Source organism: Triturus cristatus, chromosome 3_1, assembly GCF_964204655.1.
Source record: "Triturus cristatus chromosome 3_1, aTriCri1.1, whole genome shotgun sequence".
Classification (NCBI taxonomy): Eukaryota; Metazoa; Chordata; class Amphibia; order Caudata; family Salamandridae; genus Triturus; species Triturus cristatus.
In genome coordinates, this window is record NC_140583.1 from 229,210,484 (window position 1) to 229,226,095 (window position 15,612).

The window sequence follows — 15,612 nt, forward strand, 5'->3', positions numbered from 1 at the left end:
CTTCATGTGGCTTGGCAATGTCCGAATGCACTGGCATTCTAGGAGAAGGTCTAATCAGTGCTTGGCAATGTCACTGGGTAACCTTTAAAGCCCTGTCTTCTAGTTGCACTGCTGGGGTATGTCAAGGAGGTAACAGCCAGCTGTAGGAAATTGGTAGCAATGGGATTATTACTAGCCAAGCATAGAGTGGCCATGTGTTGGGTGAAGGGCCCCAGACCCCTTATTACAGAATGGAGCGCGGACATGCTTTATTGTAATACACAGTCCCACGCATATAATGAGCTACTCCCGCCGCAATGCCGCCCAAAGGCCTTTTGGAGACTTTACCAGCAGTACCTGATTGGGAAGGAAACAGAGGGGCCAGAGGTAGGAGACTCCTGAACTATATTTTAGTGGAATTTGCATTGTTGCTACTTTCTTTAATTGCATTAGTTCTAACATCTTATCAATACGAAGGTCTAGATACCTGGAACGCTGCGGTTTCTTCTTGCTTAATTTATGATCTGTCAACATGCTATACTGCACTATCTTTTTATATGTCTGCTATAGATAATTCATGATTAAGTGACGTAGTAACAAGTCTGTATCTTAATATCTGCCTCGCCTTGTTAGGTGGTAGTTAATAGCACGTGACTGTACTACTGTTTGTTCGTTATAACGTAGCACTAGCGGTGACAATATAGAATGTCTTTTGTAAAATGCATAAATAAATAATTTTAAAAATTATATATATATATATATATATATATATATATATATATATATATATATATATATATATACATATATATACATATATACACACACACACACATACACACACTGAACAAACGTTTGCAAATATAGATGATTGCAACATGCTTGCCTAACCTCAAAATATATATTGAAGGTCAAATATATTGTGTGCTACTGCTTGTATATTGTGTAAATCGCGTGTCCTGTCACAGTAATAGTAAGGTTTATTGCGTTCCTACAAGTATATACCAAATGTTATTTGACATCATATGGGATACAACGTGTCTTGAAATGTTGGAGACTTACTACTCTGTTTAAACCTACATAAAGTATTTTTTTTTTTTTTAAGAAAAAGCATTGCTATTAATATCGAACCTTGGGGAAAGCCAAAGGTGACAGGGTGTATCTCAAAAAGAATGGACCCAATTTGACATGGTAAGTATGGAGTTACGTCTGCAGTTGGAAAGATTATCAGGGTTTGAAGAATTCAGGATAGGAGTGATGATGGCATGCTTGAGAAGTTGAGACCACTACACTAGCAATGGAGGTACTGATTAGCTTTTTGAGGAATGGCCGCATTAATGAGAGGCCTAGAGTGACGAATTTGGAATTACATGGGGGGAGAGGGGGGGTGGATTCCTCGAAAGACGTCAAGATTTTCTATACTACATCCTGTGTGTTAGTATGAACAGAGAAACAGAAGTTGGTGCTGGTGGGAGGGTGACTTCCAACCACGGTAAGGAGCTGAGCTTGAAATTTGTTGACGAAAAAGACAGTAATAGGTCATGCATCTTTTCTGTGATCTTTGTTGATGTTTCAAAAATCAGCGGTTGTCACTAAACTAAATATTTCATCACTTACTTCTCAAGACAGAGGTGGTCAGAGGGTGACTTTAATGAGAGAAGTCGTCAGTTATTCATGTTCCTATAGGAGATTCTGTGTTCTGACAGTGGAACCATTTGCATTATTACAGAACTCATTCTCTAAAATGATAGTAAGCCATGATCAGACAAGGATAGCGGAAGGGCACCTTACATGTAAAGGATAGCTGAAAGGCACCTTACATGTGGAGACTGGGGATTGTGGAGAAATACAAGACAAATACAAGACAAAGCCTGAAGAGTATTTAGACTTCGTCTGCAGCCCCCAGCCCATTGACTAACGCGGCGATCTAGGCTGCGTGTTGTATGTTGATGTGGACTCTGCTTATGTAATTGTACTTTGCTGCTGATTTTAATGAGCACGCCTAAAAAGCTTTTTTAAAACAGTATATTGCACTTCTTGTACTGACCTGCTTTTTGCTCCCTCGTGACCCCGTTCCGTCCCGGCTTTGTGCGGAGGGTCAGTTCGAGGAGTCTCACTCCCTGCTCGCGACACCACTTCCGCCCTGCACGCCATCTTCGCAGGTTAGCGGTCTAGTGCTGCCGAGCCTGAAGAGTATTTAGACTTCGTCTGCAGCCCCCAGCCCATTGACTAACGCGGCGATCTAGGCTGCGTGTTGTATGTTGATGTGGACTCTGCTTATGTAATTGTACTTTGCTGCTGATTTTAATGAGCACGCCTAAAAAGCTTTTTTAAAACAGTATATTGCACTTCTTGTACTGACCTGCTTTTTGCTCCCTCGTGACCCCGTTCCGTCCCGGCTTTGTGCCGTTTGTGCGGAGGGTCAGTTCGAGGAGTCTCACTCCCTGCTCGCGAAACCACTTCCGCCCTGCACGCCATCTTCGCAGGTTAGCGGTCTAGTGCTCCCTCGCCTCAAGTATTTAATGGCAATATGGAGGAAGCGCAACGGACGAGCGCAGCGGGAGCGCCGACTTCGCGCCGAAGTCGCGCACAAGTCAAGCCCGTCTGCGCCCGTCCGCGGCCGACCAGGCCCAGGGCCCTGCCGTAATGCCCAATTTTTGTCTTATTCCTCCTCCGATCTTATGAGACTCAAATCTTCAGGACCCGTTCCCGCCCGTGCGGTCAGAGCGGCTCAGGCATGTGGCATTTTCGTTCCTTCTGACTTCTCGACACCTGATTCTCTGTACGACCCTTCCCCCCCACCACCACAGATCTCCGCCTCCTTATTGATTTACTATCTTAATACCCGTTCCCTTATCCGCCATCAGCTTGAGATTTTTCAATTATTGCATCAAAGCACCATAGATATCCTTCTTTTAGCAGAAACCTGGATCACTGAAGATTCAGCCCCGGACATTCTTGCAGCAATCCCTTTGGGATATTATATCATGCACACAAACCGGCCTGCGGGGAAGACTGGTGGCGGAGTGGCGGCCATCATCCGCTCGGCACATACCTTCTCCGAGGTCACGGCGACTTCTATCCCTAAAACTGATCACTTGGCACTAAAATTCACTTCCCCTAAGTCGTCTTTTATCTGTGTTCTTGTATATCGACCCCCCGATTATATGCCTCTCTTTCCCAAACTCTTTAGCGATTCTATTGCCCAATTAGCAATTAACCACGCTAACCTCGTGGGGATTGGTGATTTTAATTATTGGCCTTCTGATGTCCACGAAAGCCAACTGTCGGTCGAATTCACTGACCTCTTAAAAGGCATGAATCTTTCCCAACACATTCACACCCCCACTCATCAAAAAGGTCATATCCTCGACCAAGTCTGGACATCTGACCTCGACATTTCATCTCCTTTAGTTTTCCCTTGTTCCTGGTCTGACCATTACTTTATCTCCTTTTACCTTCATTTGCACATTCTGTGTCCTCCTCCCCGCATTAAGAATCTTATGGCCCGAAATTGGAAAAGAGCCAATCTGTCTGAATTTTATGACACTCTAGCCTCTACTGCTCCCACATCTCTGACCTCTCTAGAGGGACAGGCAGACAATTTTGATGAATGGATACGTCAGACTAGTGACAAAGTAGCCCCTCTAAATAAGATCAAAACTAAGCGCCCCCACGACGCACAACGATGGTTTACAGACCAACTCAAAGCAGACAAACTTGCTTTGCGGCAAGCTGAACGCCGCTGGCGTCGCCATTATGACCCACAGCTAAAACTTGTTTATACTGGGGCTTTAAAATCCTATAAACAATCGATCCTGACAGCCAAGACGGCATATTTCTCACAAATAATCCTGGAGTCTAATAACAAATCGAAAGATATTTTCTCAATTGTAAATGAGCTCTCCCTGCCGGACAGGGTCACCCCCCAGCCCCAGCCGACCCAAACCCTTTGTGACTCGCTAAACTCCTATTTTATAGAGAAAATAACAATCATAAGGAACAATATCCCGAACCCGGCATCTCCTATTCCCCCCCCTCTCCCTCCCAGAAACACTAGTACCTTGTCGGAGTTTCCACCTATCTCTTTCTAAGAATTCGCCTCACTCCTTCTCAAAGTCAAGTCAGGTTCCCCCAATGATTGTTGCCCCCCGCAGATTTTGAGAGGCCCTCCTTGCATGTCCAGGCCCCCCCCTAGCACTACTCAACAACTCTCTTGCAATGGGGGAGGTCCCTCTCTCCTTCAAGCAAGCTGCCATCCTACCCATCCTGAAGAAATCCAACGCAGATCCCACAATACTCAGCAACTATAGACCCATCTCCCTCCTCCCCTACCTAGGAAAAATCCTGGAGACCTACGTTACCCGCTGCTTGAGCTCTTTTATAGAGAAATCCTCCTATTTGGATCCTCAACAAGCGGGATTCAGACCCCTCCATTCCACCGAGGCGGTCACAGTAGCAGTCTTGGACACCCTTAGGAAGGGCGCTGACAATAACATCCCCCAGGCCCTTGTCCTACTAGATCTCTCGGCGGCATTCGACACGGTCGATCATACCATCTTGATCGACCGTGTCCACAATGCCGGCATTCAGGGAGTGGTCCTCGACTGGCTCAGATCTTTCCTCCACCAGCGATCACAGTCTGTTCATCTCTCCACTTTGTCCGCACCCTACACATCCCTTCCCTGCGGAGTCCCACAGGGCTCTGCATTATCCCCGCTTCTTTTTAATTTGTATCTCCAACCCCTATTAGCCTCCCTTCGCAACTCCCCGGTCACAATCTTTAACTACGCGGACGACCTTCAGTTAATTTTTCCTATAGATTCCCTTCCTTCCTCCCGCGTTAATTTCCAGACCACTATGTTAACCATTGCGGAGTGGATGTATCACAGCCACTTAAAGCTGAACCCTACCAAAACTGAGCTCGTTTTGGTAGGAGGTCCTAATCACCCATGGAATTCCACCTACTGGCCAACATCTCTGGGGACAGCACCCACTCCCATGCGCTCAGTCAAAAGCCTGGGGCTGATCATTTCTGAAGATCTCTCGATGAAACTGCAAATCAACTCGGTCACTTCAGCCTGCTTTTTCCACCTCAGGCGGATCCGTAAGATCAGCAGGTTTCTTACTAAAGACGCCCTGACCCAAGTTGTTATTGCACTCATCACCTCCAGGCTCGACTACGCCAACATGCTGTATGCGGGTATCCCGGCCTGCCTCCTTCACCGACTTCAGCTGGTGCAGAATCAAGCTGCCCGCCTGATTTTCCACCAGCCCAAACATCAGCACGTCACTCCCCTCCTCCATAGTCTGCATTGGCTCCCTATCTCCAAACGTTGCACTCACAAATTGGCATGCTCTACCTTCAAGGCCCTCTCGAATGCAGCCCCCGCGTTCATCTCTTCGTGCTTGATTCGCTATACCCCTTCTAGAGCTCTTCGTTCAGCTTCTTTCAATCTTCTTGAGGTCCCCAAATTTAAAAGGAAAAAGCATGGTGGCTTGAGTTTTTCTGTCCAGGCCTCCTCTACCTGGAACTCTCTGCCACTTTCACTCCGTCTCTGCCCACAGTATGACTGTTTCCGCAGACTTTTAAAAACTCTGCTTTTTCATTCTGCGTATGACTAACCCTCTCATCCTGGATCACGCTACCTGTCAATTGAGCGCCAAGAAACCAATGGTGATAGCGCGCGTTACAAATATTTTTTAACATAACAAAGCAATGACTTAATGCATGTGTTGGAGCACGGATCAGTTGAGAGATGCAGTGTGTCCATATCGTCAATAATGTTTGGACAACAAATGTCAAAACAAATAAAAAGATATTTCATCATGTAATGTGTGGTAGGATCCAGTTCCTGAAGGACACAGTTGGTGTTCGGGACTATCAATGATTATGCCATAATAAAGAAACATAATGGCACTGGTGAAAGAAAACTGACTATAGAGTTACTTGCACACCTCTTAGAAGTATTGAATTATAAAGTTCCTTATAAAGTAGGTAATAATTATAAAGTAAATGAGTATAGCTCCTAGATTTATTTTGTATTTTAGCTGGAACACCGGATCCAATGGATACTCAAAGTTTATGCTCTGTGCCCATGTGTCATCAATGCCCCAACACCCTGACATCAGTGCACGGTTACAACATACTGTGAGCGAGAAATGCAGACAACGAAAATATATATATTTTTTAAATCTTACTAAGGAGAGAGCTGATACAGTATAAAGGAAAAGTAAGTACCCTCTTGCTCAGACCTCATTGTCAAGACGTTTACATCATCAAAGACTTTATTGTACTTCATATGCAGGGTTAAACTGCTGAGTATACCTCATGCCCATGTTATTATTTTGCAGTTTTTTCAGACGTCTCACTCCGACCACTTCCAGCTTACTGAGACAGTGATTTGTGGTTTGGGGAGTGCACAACGTACATACATACATGCATGCATACAAAAAGTGCCATTTTACTGTTCACACCTTGTTGTCCCCGCTTTACCAATATAGCCAACACAACTTGCAATTCTGTGAAATTCGGTTTACATTTTCCCATTATAAATTTAAACCAACATGTCATAGCTTGCACAGTGCTTTTGGCTTAACAGTCACGAATGACTGATCGCGACATATGACCCCTGGCATTTATGATTAGAATACTTAACAGGTAAAGGTAGAAGGAGTCTCTCTCAATTAGGCCCTTTCACTCCAATTAACTATCAACAATAGCAAATTACATTCTTGAAAATTCTGAATGGTTATTCATGTTGAAGGCTGCAGTGATTACAAAGAATTATGAGGGTGAACAGTGCTTAGCAGCACTTTAGAATTGTGTACAAAACATACAATAAGTAAGGATCTGCTGAGTTTCACAGGAACCCTAACAGAAACAAGAACCCTTAAAGAAACTAGCATTGTGAGAACATAAAAAGGAAGCAATACTCGGAGCTACCTGAAAATATAGATTTCCTTTAGTGGAAAAAAACAACTGCAAATTGAAACAATTCCTATATGTACAACAAACCTGTATATAGGCTTTTCTGCACAGACTACGGAAAAGCAAGCTGCTATTGGCTAATTATTCTCCCAACTAGAACAGACTATAGAGCAGAAGTCAACTCAACCAAGAAAGGAGAACTATTTCAGGACTAGCAGTGCTCCATCCAAGATGGAAACAATCTTCAGGACTGACATGTGGGAATTTCATTGTGCTATATGGGAATAACGTTTATGAGCTTTAACATATATATTTAGATGTATTTGACAAGCATGAGTTTACTAGTTTACACCTGTAGACACCCATCATAAAGCCCATAGAAAAAGGTAGAGATGAATCGTTGACCTTCAACATTTTACATCAATTTCACCCTGAAAACACTATTTTATCCTTAACCGGCTGAAACATCTGAAAGTCCAGTGGGATTTTAATCATCGGTCATTCACTGCGGATCCACCTTAAAGACATTTAAAGATGGATGTCTCTAAGGTCGCTGAAGCATTATAGGCATCAAATGACAGGTCCTTCTACTTGAATTAATACATCACACCCACCAGCACTGCCTGTTATTTATATTTCACTACAGAAACTCAGCAATAAACTATTTTTCATTAACAAGTGGTGACATTTTCCCCGTGTCATAAAATGGGCTTATAAATGTCATATGCCACAATTTATTAAATACATTAGCACAAAAGTTACATGGCTGCCAATGCAAAATATAAACTTAAAATACGAAAACACCCCAAAAATATAAAATATTAAAATGAAGCAGCAATACCTTTGTTGTAAATAAATACATAAATATCTATCTTAAAAATAGCTCGAGGTCTGCTCTAGGTCTACACAGCTCAATCCATTAGAAAATAATTTGCAGTAAAACTAACGATACAAGGGTATGCCCAGGACGTCTCCCAACATTTTTACATTCTACTTTTTGCTTCAGTCTAAATCTATATTTATAATAAACAAATAAATCACCTGCTATGTTAAATATCATACTGGTTTCCAATCACGAAAAATTTTGATAAACACAAAGCATCATTGCATCATGGTCTCACTTTTACCTGCATTGAAACCATTTAGTCTTATTAACAAAATAAGCTACAAAAGTATCTTTTAGAGCACCGTGTTCTTTACGTGAAGCTTCAGGTTCACTTCATTTGTTAGTGAAATGTAGAAGATCTGCGTTTCCTAAGAACGAACCTTGCAAACAGTGTGAAGGACAAATTCTCAGGAATCATAAGCACAAAATATGCTTAACCCTTTTAGTTTACAGCACATTATAGAGGCGCACCCCGCTCTGGACCTTCTGGGGATTTTCCTGAGCTTTGCTTGTTAGAGAGACGACTACTATGTACCTTCAAGTCAACTTTTGCTTGCATGAAACAAACTGTACTCTTCAATACGGCAAGAAGCAGAAATGTGAAATCTAGATGAACTTAAGACGTTAAAAATGCTACTTTTTACAGACATATTTAACACAAATTAATCCAGTTAGGGTACCATCTTCATCCACAGTAAGGTCTACGACTTCCGCTGCATTCTGCCTCAGAGGCTGGATGACCGTCGAAATTCTACTCCGACTTCGCTGCTCCTGAGGCCGAGCAGACTGAGAATTGGAACTATGTCCCCAATGAGGTCTTGAGTGCCCAAGAGTGTTACGAGACCTGTCAAAACAGTAAATATAAAAACTAGATGACCAAAATGCATTTCCGTTAGTTTTCTATTTAACATAGAGTTTAACTAGCATTTTGTAATACAAATGGCCGATGCACAATGAGACTAAGATTGTTTTATTTGTCTTCATCATCACTTTATACAAATGAAAAGTAAACAGACTAATCTGCCTACGTATGGTCTGGAAGTACGTAGAAATAAACTCAATAAATGAAAGAATGCTATCGTTCAATGCCTTGCAATCAATTCTTTAGACAGAAAAACATACCTGTTGAACGCATATGACAAGCACTGCAATGCAATAGGTCTCACATTTGCAAGAGTTTAAGCTATTGGCATTCTAAATGACAATGCCTTTTATTTATCGGTTTTGATAATTAACATAAATAAAAGGCATTGTCATTTACAATGCCAATAGCTCAAACTCTTGTAAATGCAAGACCTATTTCATTTCAAAGCAACAGCCGCAATTGTCCTGGGCTGCTTCGAAAGTGAAAGCTGGCATGGTGCGCTAAATGTTGCAGGAAAGTATGTTGTGCCTGCAGGAGAAACTCATTAAAGAAAATAGTGCTTACAGACTAAATAAGAAATCCCGTGTAACAAGAGTATTAAATGGGCCAGTCCTCATGGGAGGATACAAACGAAGACAAGGCAGTACCAAGGAGGAACTAACAAGCTTATTAACGAATCAAAAACTAGAATTTACTCACCGACTGTCTCGGCGTGGAAGGACAACATGGATTGGTGTATGTTTCGGGAAAAGGTGGTGTATGTTGCGAGAGGTAAGCCTGGGAAATGGGTGAAAGTGTGGGGCCCCTGGAACGCCTACCGTGGGGGAATCTGTACCCCGCCGCTGACGCCTGATCCGTCACCGGCCCCGTCTCCTTAGCCGGCTTGTCTTCCTGGTTCTGGCCTTGAGTCCACTTTGTCTCCGTCCCGACCTATCCCCCCCCCCCTTGATATTCCTGTGGACCGGTAGGGTCCCCCCCCAGGGGAGCACATGCTATTGTTTCCGATTGTGGGTTGCCTTGTGGACTTGTTTTCTTCGTTATTTATATAAAAATGAAACCGTTGTGTGGGGTCCGGATGGTGTGGCTGCCAACGCTTCTTTCAACTCCTGTGATCTCTCTTCTGCCGCAGCGTGTGTTCTACTGTTTGTATTATATGCTCTTTCTGTCTGCTAGCGGCCGGCCTGAAGGTTGTAAGCCCATCTTTGTATATCTTTTGGATTCTGTAATAAACGGTTTCAAAAAACAAAAAAAAACAAAAAACTAGCATTTACGAAAGACAATGACACAAGCCAATGAAAAATATGGGTGGAGCGTGGGTGGGGCTTCAAGTCCTTACTCCATTACAGCATGCCTCACAGAGCAGCACATGCGCTGCCCAGGCTTGACCTAAAAAAGGAAAAACTACTTCAAAGAAATACTACTGTAGCTAGTCTACGTTTTTCCTTAACAATTTTTTCTAATATTTGTGAACCCTGTCATTAAATGGCTGAATCGTAGGCTATGCTACAACAGTTTACATAATCAGGTTAGAGGCTAATATTGGACATTCCACAGCCACATGCCCCTCCATCTTGCCACCCTTATATTCAAAGCCTACACTACTCAGTTCACAGTCAATGAAAATAATTTGCCACACCCAAGAAAAAAGCCTAAAGGCAAAAACGATTGCCATGCAAAAAGTAGTCTGTGTGCTTGAACAAATATAACATATACGCATGATCATTTAAAGTCCACATTGATTCACTGAATTAGATCAATCTCTAATTCGGAGGTGAGGAGTAATCAGCATTAGTTGTCTACTGTGAAAGTGAAATCCGTCCCAGAGCTTTTACTCTGAAGAGAATGTATCAATCTCATTACGGCATCTCCTGACCACAAGTGGAACAGAGCCTCTTGTACCCAGATCTTCAACCTGAACTAGACTCCAGAACAGTCTTAAACGTATTTAACCTGTGAAATATGTGGTGGGTCTTTAGCCCCTTTATCTTTTTCATCATGTCCTAGTTATTTTGCGGTGTATTAAACTTCCTGATTGCCTTAAGGTCTGGTAGCACATTTAGTACATTGCTGTATATATGCCTAACTTAACATTTTTACTTTACCTATTTGTATAGTCTAGATGTATTGTACTTGCTATTTGTTATAAGGAATTGAGAAAGTGTTTATGCTCAGGGTTGAATGGTCTGAACATATCTGTAACAGTAGCAACAGGCTGTGTACTTCGATCTTATGAGTGGCAATATGCTGTATGCGTTTATGCTGGCAATGTGAAGAAAGAGTTTTTGTTCTGAGTGCACGTTCAAATGTAATGCTTAAACTGGTCTCAATTTCGGGTGATGAGCAAGTTAAGCTTTTATAACTACCATCCAGTTCCCCACCAAAGCTCTTAATGCCAGACAGTTGGTTTGAATGTCTGTTTACTCTGTCTCTATTCTCCGTTGTTTACCATTGGTGTTGGTTATTGAAGTTAGGGCTATGTTCGGGTGCTCAGCAGCTGGGAGGGCACTGTGTAATCTTATTTTGAAGGTTCAATAGGAGGAGGAGATACTTAGTCATGTTGCTATCTACATTTTATCTTTTTATGTTCGATAGATTTTTATGCTCTCAGGTGCTTTCATATTTGCCCTGTGCTGCAGCGCCAGTAGCCGTATTCATATGTATAATTACTACTCCAAGTATCAGTGTTTTGCATCAAAACTGACATTAATATTGGTAGGTCTAAGTTGACTGATAGACCTTAGAGACCTCCTATAGTATGATTTCTGTGACTCTACACATTGGATGACTTTCCACATAAGAGGACATATCCATTCTATCACTCCATCCTTCCCATATGGTCAGTCATTGGCAAACAAGTCAAAGACCCTGGTATTATCTCACTAAATTTTCTGTGCGCTATCACAATTAATGTAACTTTCTGTTCCTACGGTAAATCATATGCGCACTGAACTTCCCATTAGCTCAATCAATCAATCAGGGATTTGTAGAGCGTACTACTCACCTGAGAGGGTCTCAAGGCACTGGGGGTGGAGGGGGCCTGAAAACCTTCGGTGAGAGTCCCATGGTCAGCTTTAATGTTCTTAATGATGTGCCAAGCATCTAACATGCAGTTTTTCTGGCTTCTTCTAAAATACTGTGTTCCTGTACCTTTTCTTGAAATGTTGGTACATGGATTTGTTTGGATACATGAAAGTAAGCTTCTCGAACCCGGTCTCATGTTTCATGTATCACGCGAGTGTCTAATTGGCTCAAAGTTTACAATTGTTAATCCAAATATTTGGCACTTTCAAAATTTGAAATTCGGGGCATGCTCTTACTGTTTATTCTACATGCCCTTGTCACTAAGGCAGACTTACAGAAATTATTTTTTCTTTATTAAAGGAAGCCTGGCCCAATTTATTCCCTCTAATAAATCTAACAATGCAAGTAGTTTAGTTACTGCTACCTTTAGGAAGTTATGTCTAAACGTGCACTTCTGGAATACAGTAAGAGTATGGATCACTTTGCTCCCATTGCCACAGCTAAACCATACACTACACTCCCCAGAAGCATCAAATCCAGCAACCGTACTTATGGCCATCCCTGTGCAGTTGCAGAGGCTCTATTATAATGGTTTCGCTCCCCGTCCTCCTGTCCGCTGCCTTGTGGAATAGTGCTGCCGTGATCACAGTTTTTTATGGGGGAAGGATACCCGTCTGAAAGATGGAGTCCTGTAGCCTTGGTATCCATTTGCATTACAGTGTTGTGTCACGCTGCAGTCACCTACACTGCTTCTTCCAGCTTGGTGGGCAGGTAGGGAGCACGAAGGCCCATCTGTCATAGGCTTCACCTAATGAGGCCATACTACTACAGCAGGTTGTCTTGCAGTGTTGATGCAGCGTCTCAGGGGAAATGTTCTTATGCTGCAAGGACCAGGTGGTAGGAGGCCATCGGGGGTCATATCCATTTAAGCCAGGATCTATTTATGGTAGCACCATAACTCTTAACTTCGTCCCCAACATCTGGTTGATTTACAAGAGAGGTTACCGCTTACGCTGTGGGGCAGGATGGATAAATTTAATTTTTTCACTAGAGAGGAGTGCATTTTGCGTTCAGAAGTGTACTATAGCATGGAAGTAGCAAATAAAACAGGAAAATTAACTCTCACGGAGTCTGAGAAGGTTTCACATGCAAGATGACAAGCATTTTACTTCACATAAAACTATGTATCAAAACTCATATGAGAATTTAAAATAAAGAGTTAGACAAAATCCGCCAAAGTTGATTTTTAACACTATTTATGCCACCCATTACTAATCCATTACAGATAAAAGCAACTGATAAAATCTAACATACTGCAAGAAACTTGTCATTTTTATCCGACGTTTACCGTTATGTGCCTCTAAAGCCAGCATAGTCATGGTAATTCTTCTTGAAAGCTCATCACAAAGTACATAACAGTGAGCTCTACATAATCAAAGCTAAATCAGCCCTCTTAGTATGCAGCGCCATCAATTACAGTGCAAGCAAATAAAACTCAACATCTTGGCACAAAGGAGAACAGGCTAGAAATCGAATAGCCTGATGCCTGAAAATAATTTTTGTGAATGCAGCGTGGTAGTTGTAAATAGAATGTATTATTATGTGTCAAGTAGAAAAAAAAGACACAAATAGACAGTGGAGATGTAACAAATGGCAAGAGAAGAGGACCAGGAACCTATAACTCTTGTCCTCATCAGTGAGTTTTTCTTATACAGGCTGTATATCATAACCCATGCCCAACTATAAATAATAGTTTTTTTAGAGTCCTGGCAGTCTTTTTCCCACTGCTCTCAGACTACCCCAGCCAAATCTTAAAAATAGATGCAAATATATATATATATATATATATATATATATATATATATATATATATATATATATATATATTACCTACTGGCGGTCGCCAGTAGGTAGTTATAGTTAGGACCACGTTTCCATAGGAAAACCTCAACATTCTATTTTGAATAACTTTGGCGCCGGTCGACGAATCCTCGCGAATTTCTCAAAATAGGTGGGGCGCTACGCTCCGCTCCTACCCTGAAAGTCTCGGGGGGATCCGTCAAGCGGGGGCTGAGATAAAAGGGGGTCCCAAAACGCGTTTTTCCCATGCATTTTTCCATAGGACCTTTAGAACGAGCTACAGCCCGAACGGCTGAACAGAATTACTCACAATTTGGCAGAGAGGTAGTCCCTAGGTCAAGGAAGTGCCTTTTGTAGGTTTGGTGTAAATCTGTTCAGTAGATTCTGAGAAAATAGCCTTTAAATCAATATATATATCTGAGCCCGCTTACGGTACGCTTACCGTACGCTTACGGTAAGCGTACGGTGGCGTGCGCGAGCGCGATTCTGATTGGCTCTTAGATCTTAGTAAACATTCGAATCGGCCGAAACCAGGAAGCGGCGGCCGCCATTTTGTGTATTTCACTCTGAAAAAAAAGAGTGAAAACAAGGAAAGGGGGCAATGAGGAGAGTTACAGACCCCCTAACATTTGTGAGGGGGTCAAAGAAGGACTGTAAAGTACAAAGAAAACATTTATTGATTTTAAAAAAAATCACGGGGTACGCGTACGGTAAGCGTACGGTAGAAAAAAAAAAAAAAAAAAATGAAAAGCAGATTTAAGAGTTTAGATATTAGGGAGCTCTAAAAAGAGCCGTTGTGTTTATGAAATGATTTTTTAGTGGTACCTACAAGTAAGTACCGATGCAGAGTCTAAGGTTCAAGAGGAAGACTCTGTTCCCTTCATCATTGAAGTGCACACCATCTCCTCTATAAATGTCTTGCATGTCATAACGCAAGTTGTTGTGGTAAATGGCACCCATACCATAGTCACGGAGGAAAGCAGAAACAGATTTGTTGACGTGCTTTCTTGCTTTGTCATCGCACCGCGTGCCCACCGTGCGTGCACGGCACTAACTGCGTAAAGTGGGCGCACGGTGCGCGAAGCGCACCGCGTGCTCACTGTGCGCGCACGGTGCGCGAAGCGCACTGTGCGCGCACGGAACGCGCACGGAACGAACTGCGTTAAGTGGGCGCGCACGCCACGAATGGCGTAAAGTAACTTAGCATTTAAAAAACCGTACAAATTCACTGAAAAAACCATAGGTTTCACACATGTTATAGTTAGCGGAAATTTTACTGATAAAAAACCAATGAAATTCCCCCGTTATAGTTAGTGCAGGCAACTATAACTCACGCGACCGCAATCTTCTGCTGATGACATATGTGTCTTTATGAAAAAAAAATATTTGTAATATATGTATAGCTAAAAATGTATGGAAGAAGACATGGGCAAATAAGTGTCTAAATACAGTATTAGCATCAGCAGAGGATTGCGGTCGCGTGAGTTATAGTTGCCTGCACTAACTATAACGGGGGAATTTCATTGGTTTTTTATCAGTAAAATTTCCGCTAACTATAACATGTGTGAAACCTATGGTTTTTTCAGTGAATATATATATATATATATATACACACACATATATTCACTGAAAAAACCATAGGTTTCACACACGTTATAGTTAGGAATTAGCATTTAAAAAACCTTGCAAATTCACTGAAAAAACCATAGGTTTCACACATGTTATAGTTAGCAGGACATTTCACTCGTGAAAAACCAATGAAATTACCCCGTTATAGTTAGTGCAGGCAACTATAACTCACGCGACCGCAATCCTCTGCTGATGACGTCAGATATTACATCACTGTATTTAGACACTTATTTACCCATGTCTTCTTTCATTAATTTTTAGCTATACATATATTACAAATATTTTTTTTTCAGAAAAACACATATGTCATCAGTGATGTAATATCTGACGTCATCAGCAGAGGATTGCGGTCGCGTGAGTTATAGTTGCCTGCACTAACTATAACGGGGGAATTTCATTGGTTTTTCACGAGTGAAATGTCCTGCTAACTATAACATGTGT

General features: G+C 42.1%; 1 protein-coding gene across 6 annotated transcripts in view; it reads right to left on the reverse strand.

Moving 5' to 3' along the window:
- Positions 1-15,612, reverse strand: part of RNF111 (ring finger protein 111) — a 340,882-nt gene that overhangs the window by 169,028 nt on the left and 156,242 nt on the right. For all 6 annotated transcript variants that reach the window (XM_085643745.1, XM_085643742.1, XM_085643743.1 and 3 more), the window contains exon 4: positions 8,477-8,640. In XM_085643745.1, the coding sequence (XP_085499871.1) occupies positions 8,477-8,640 (164 nt within the window). The remainder of the gene's footprint in view (positions 1-8,476; positions 8,641-15,612) is intronic.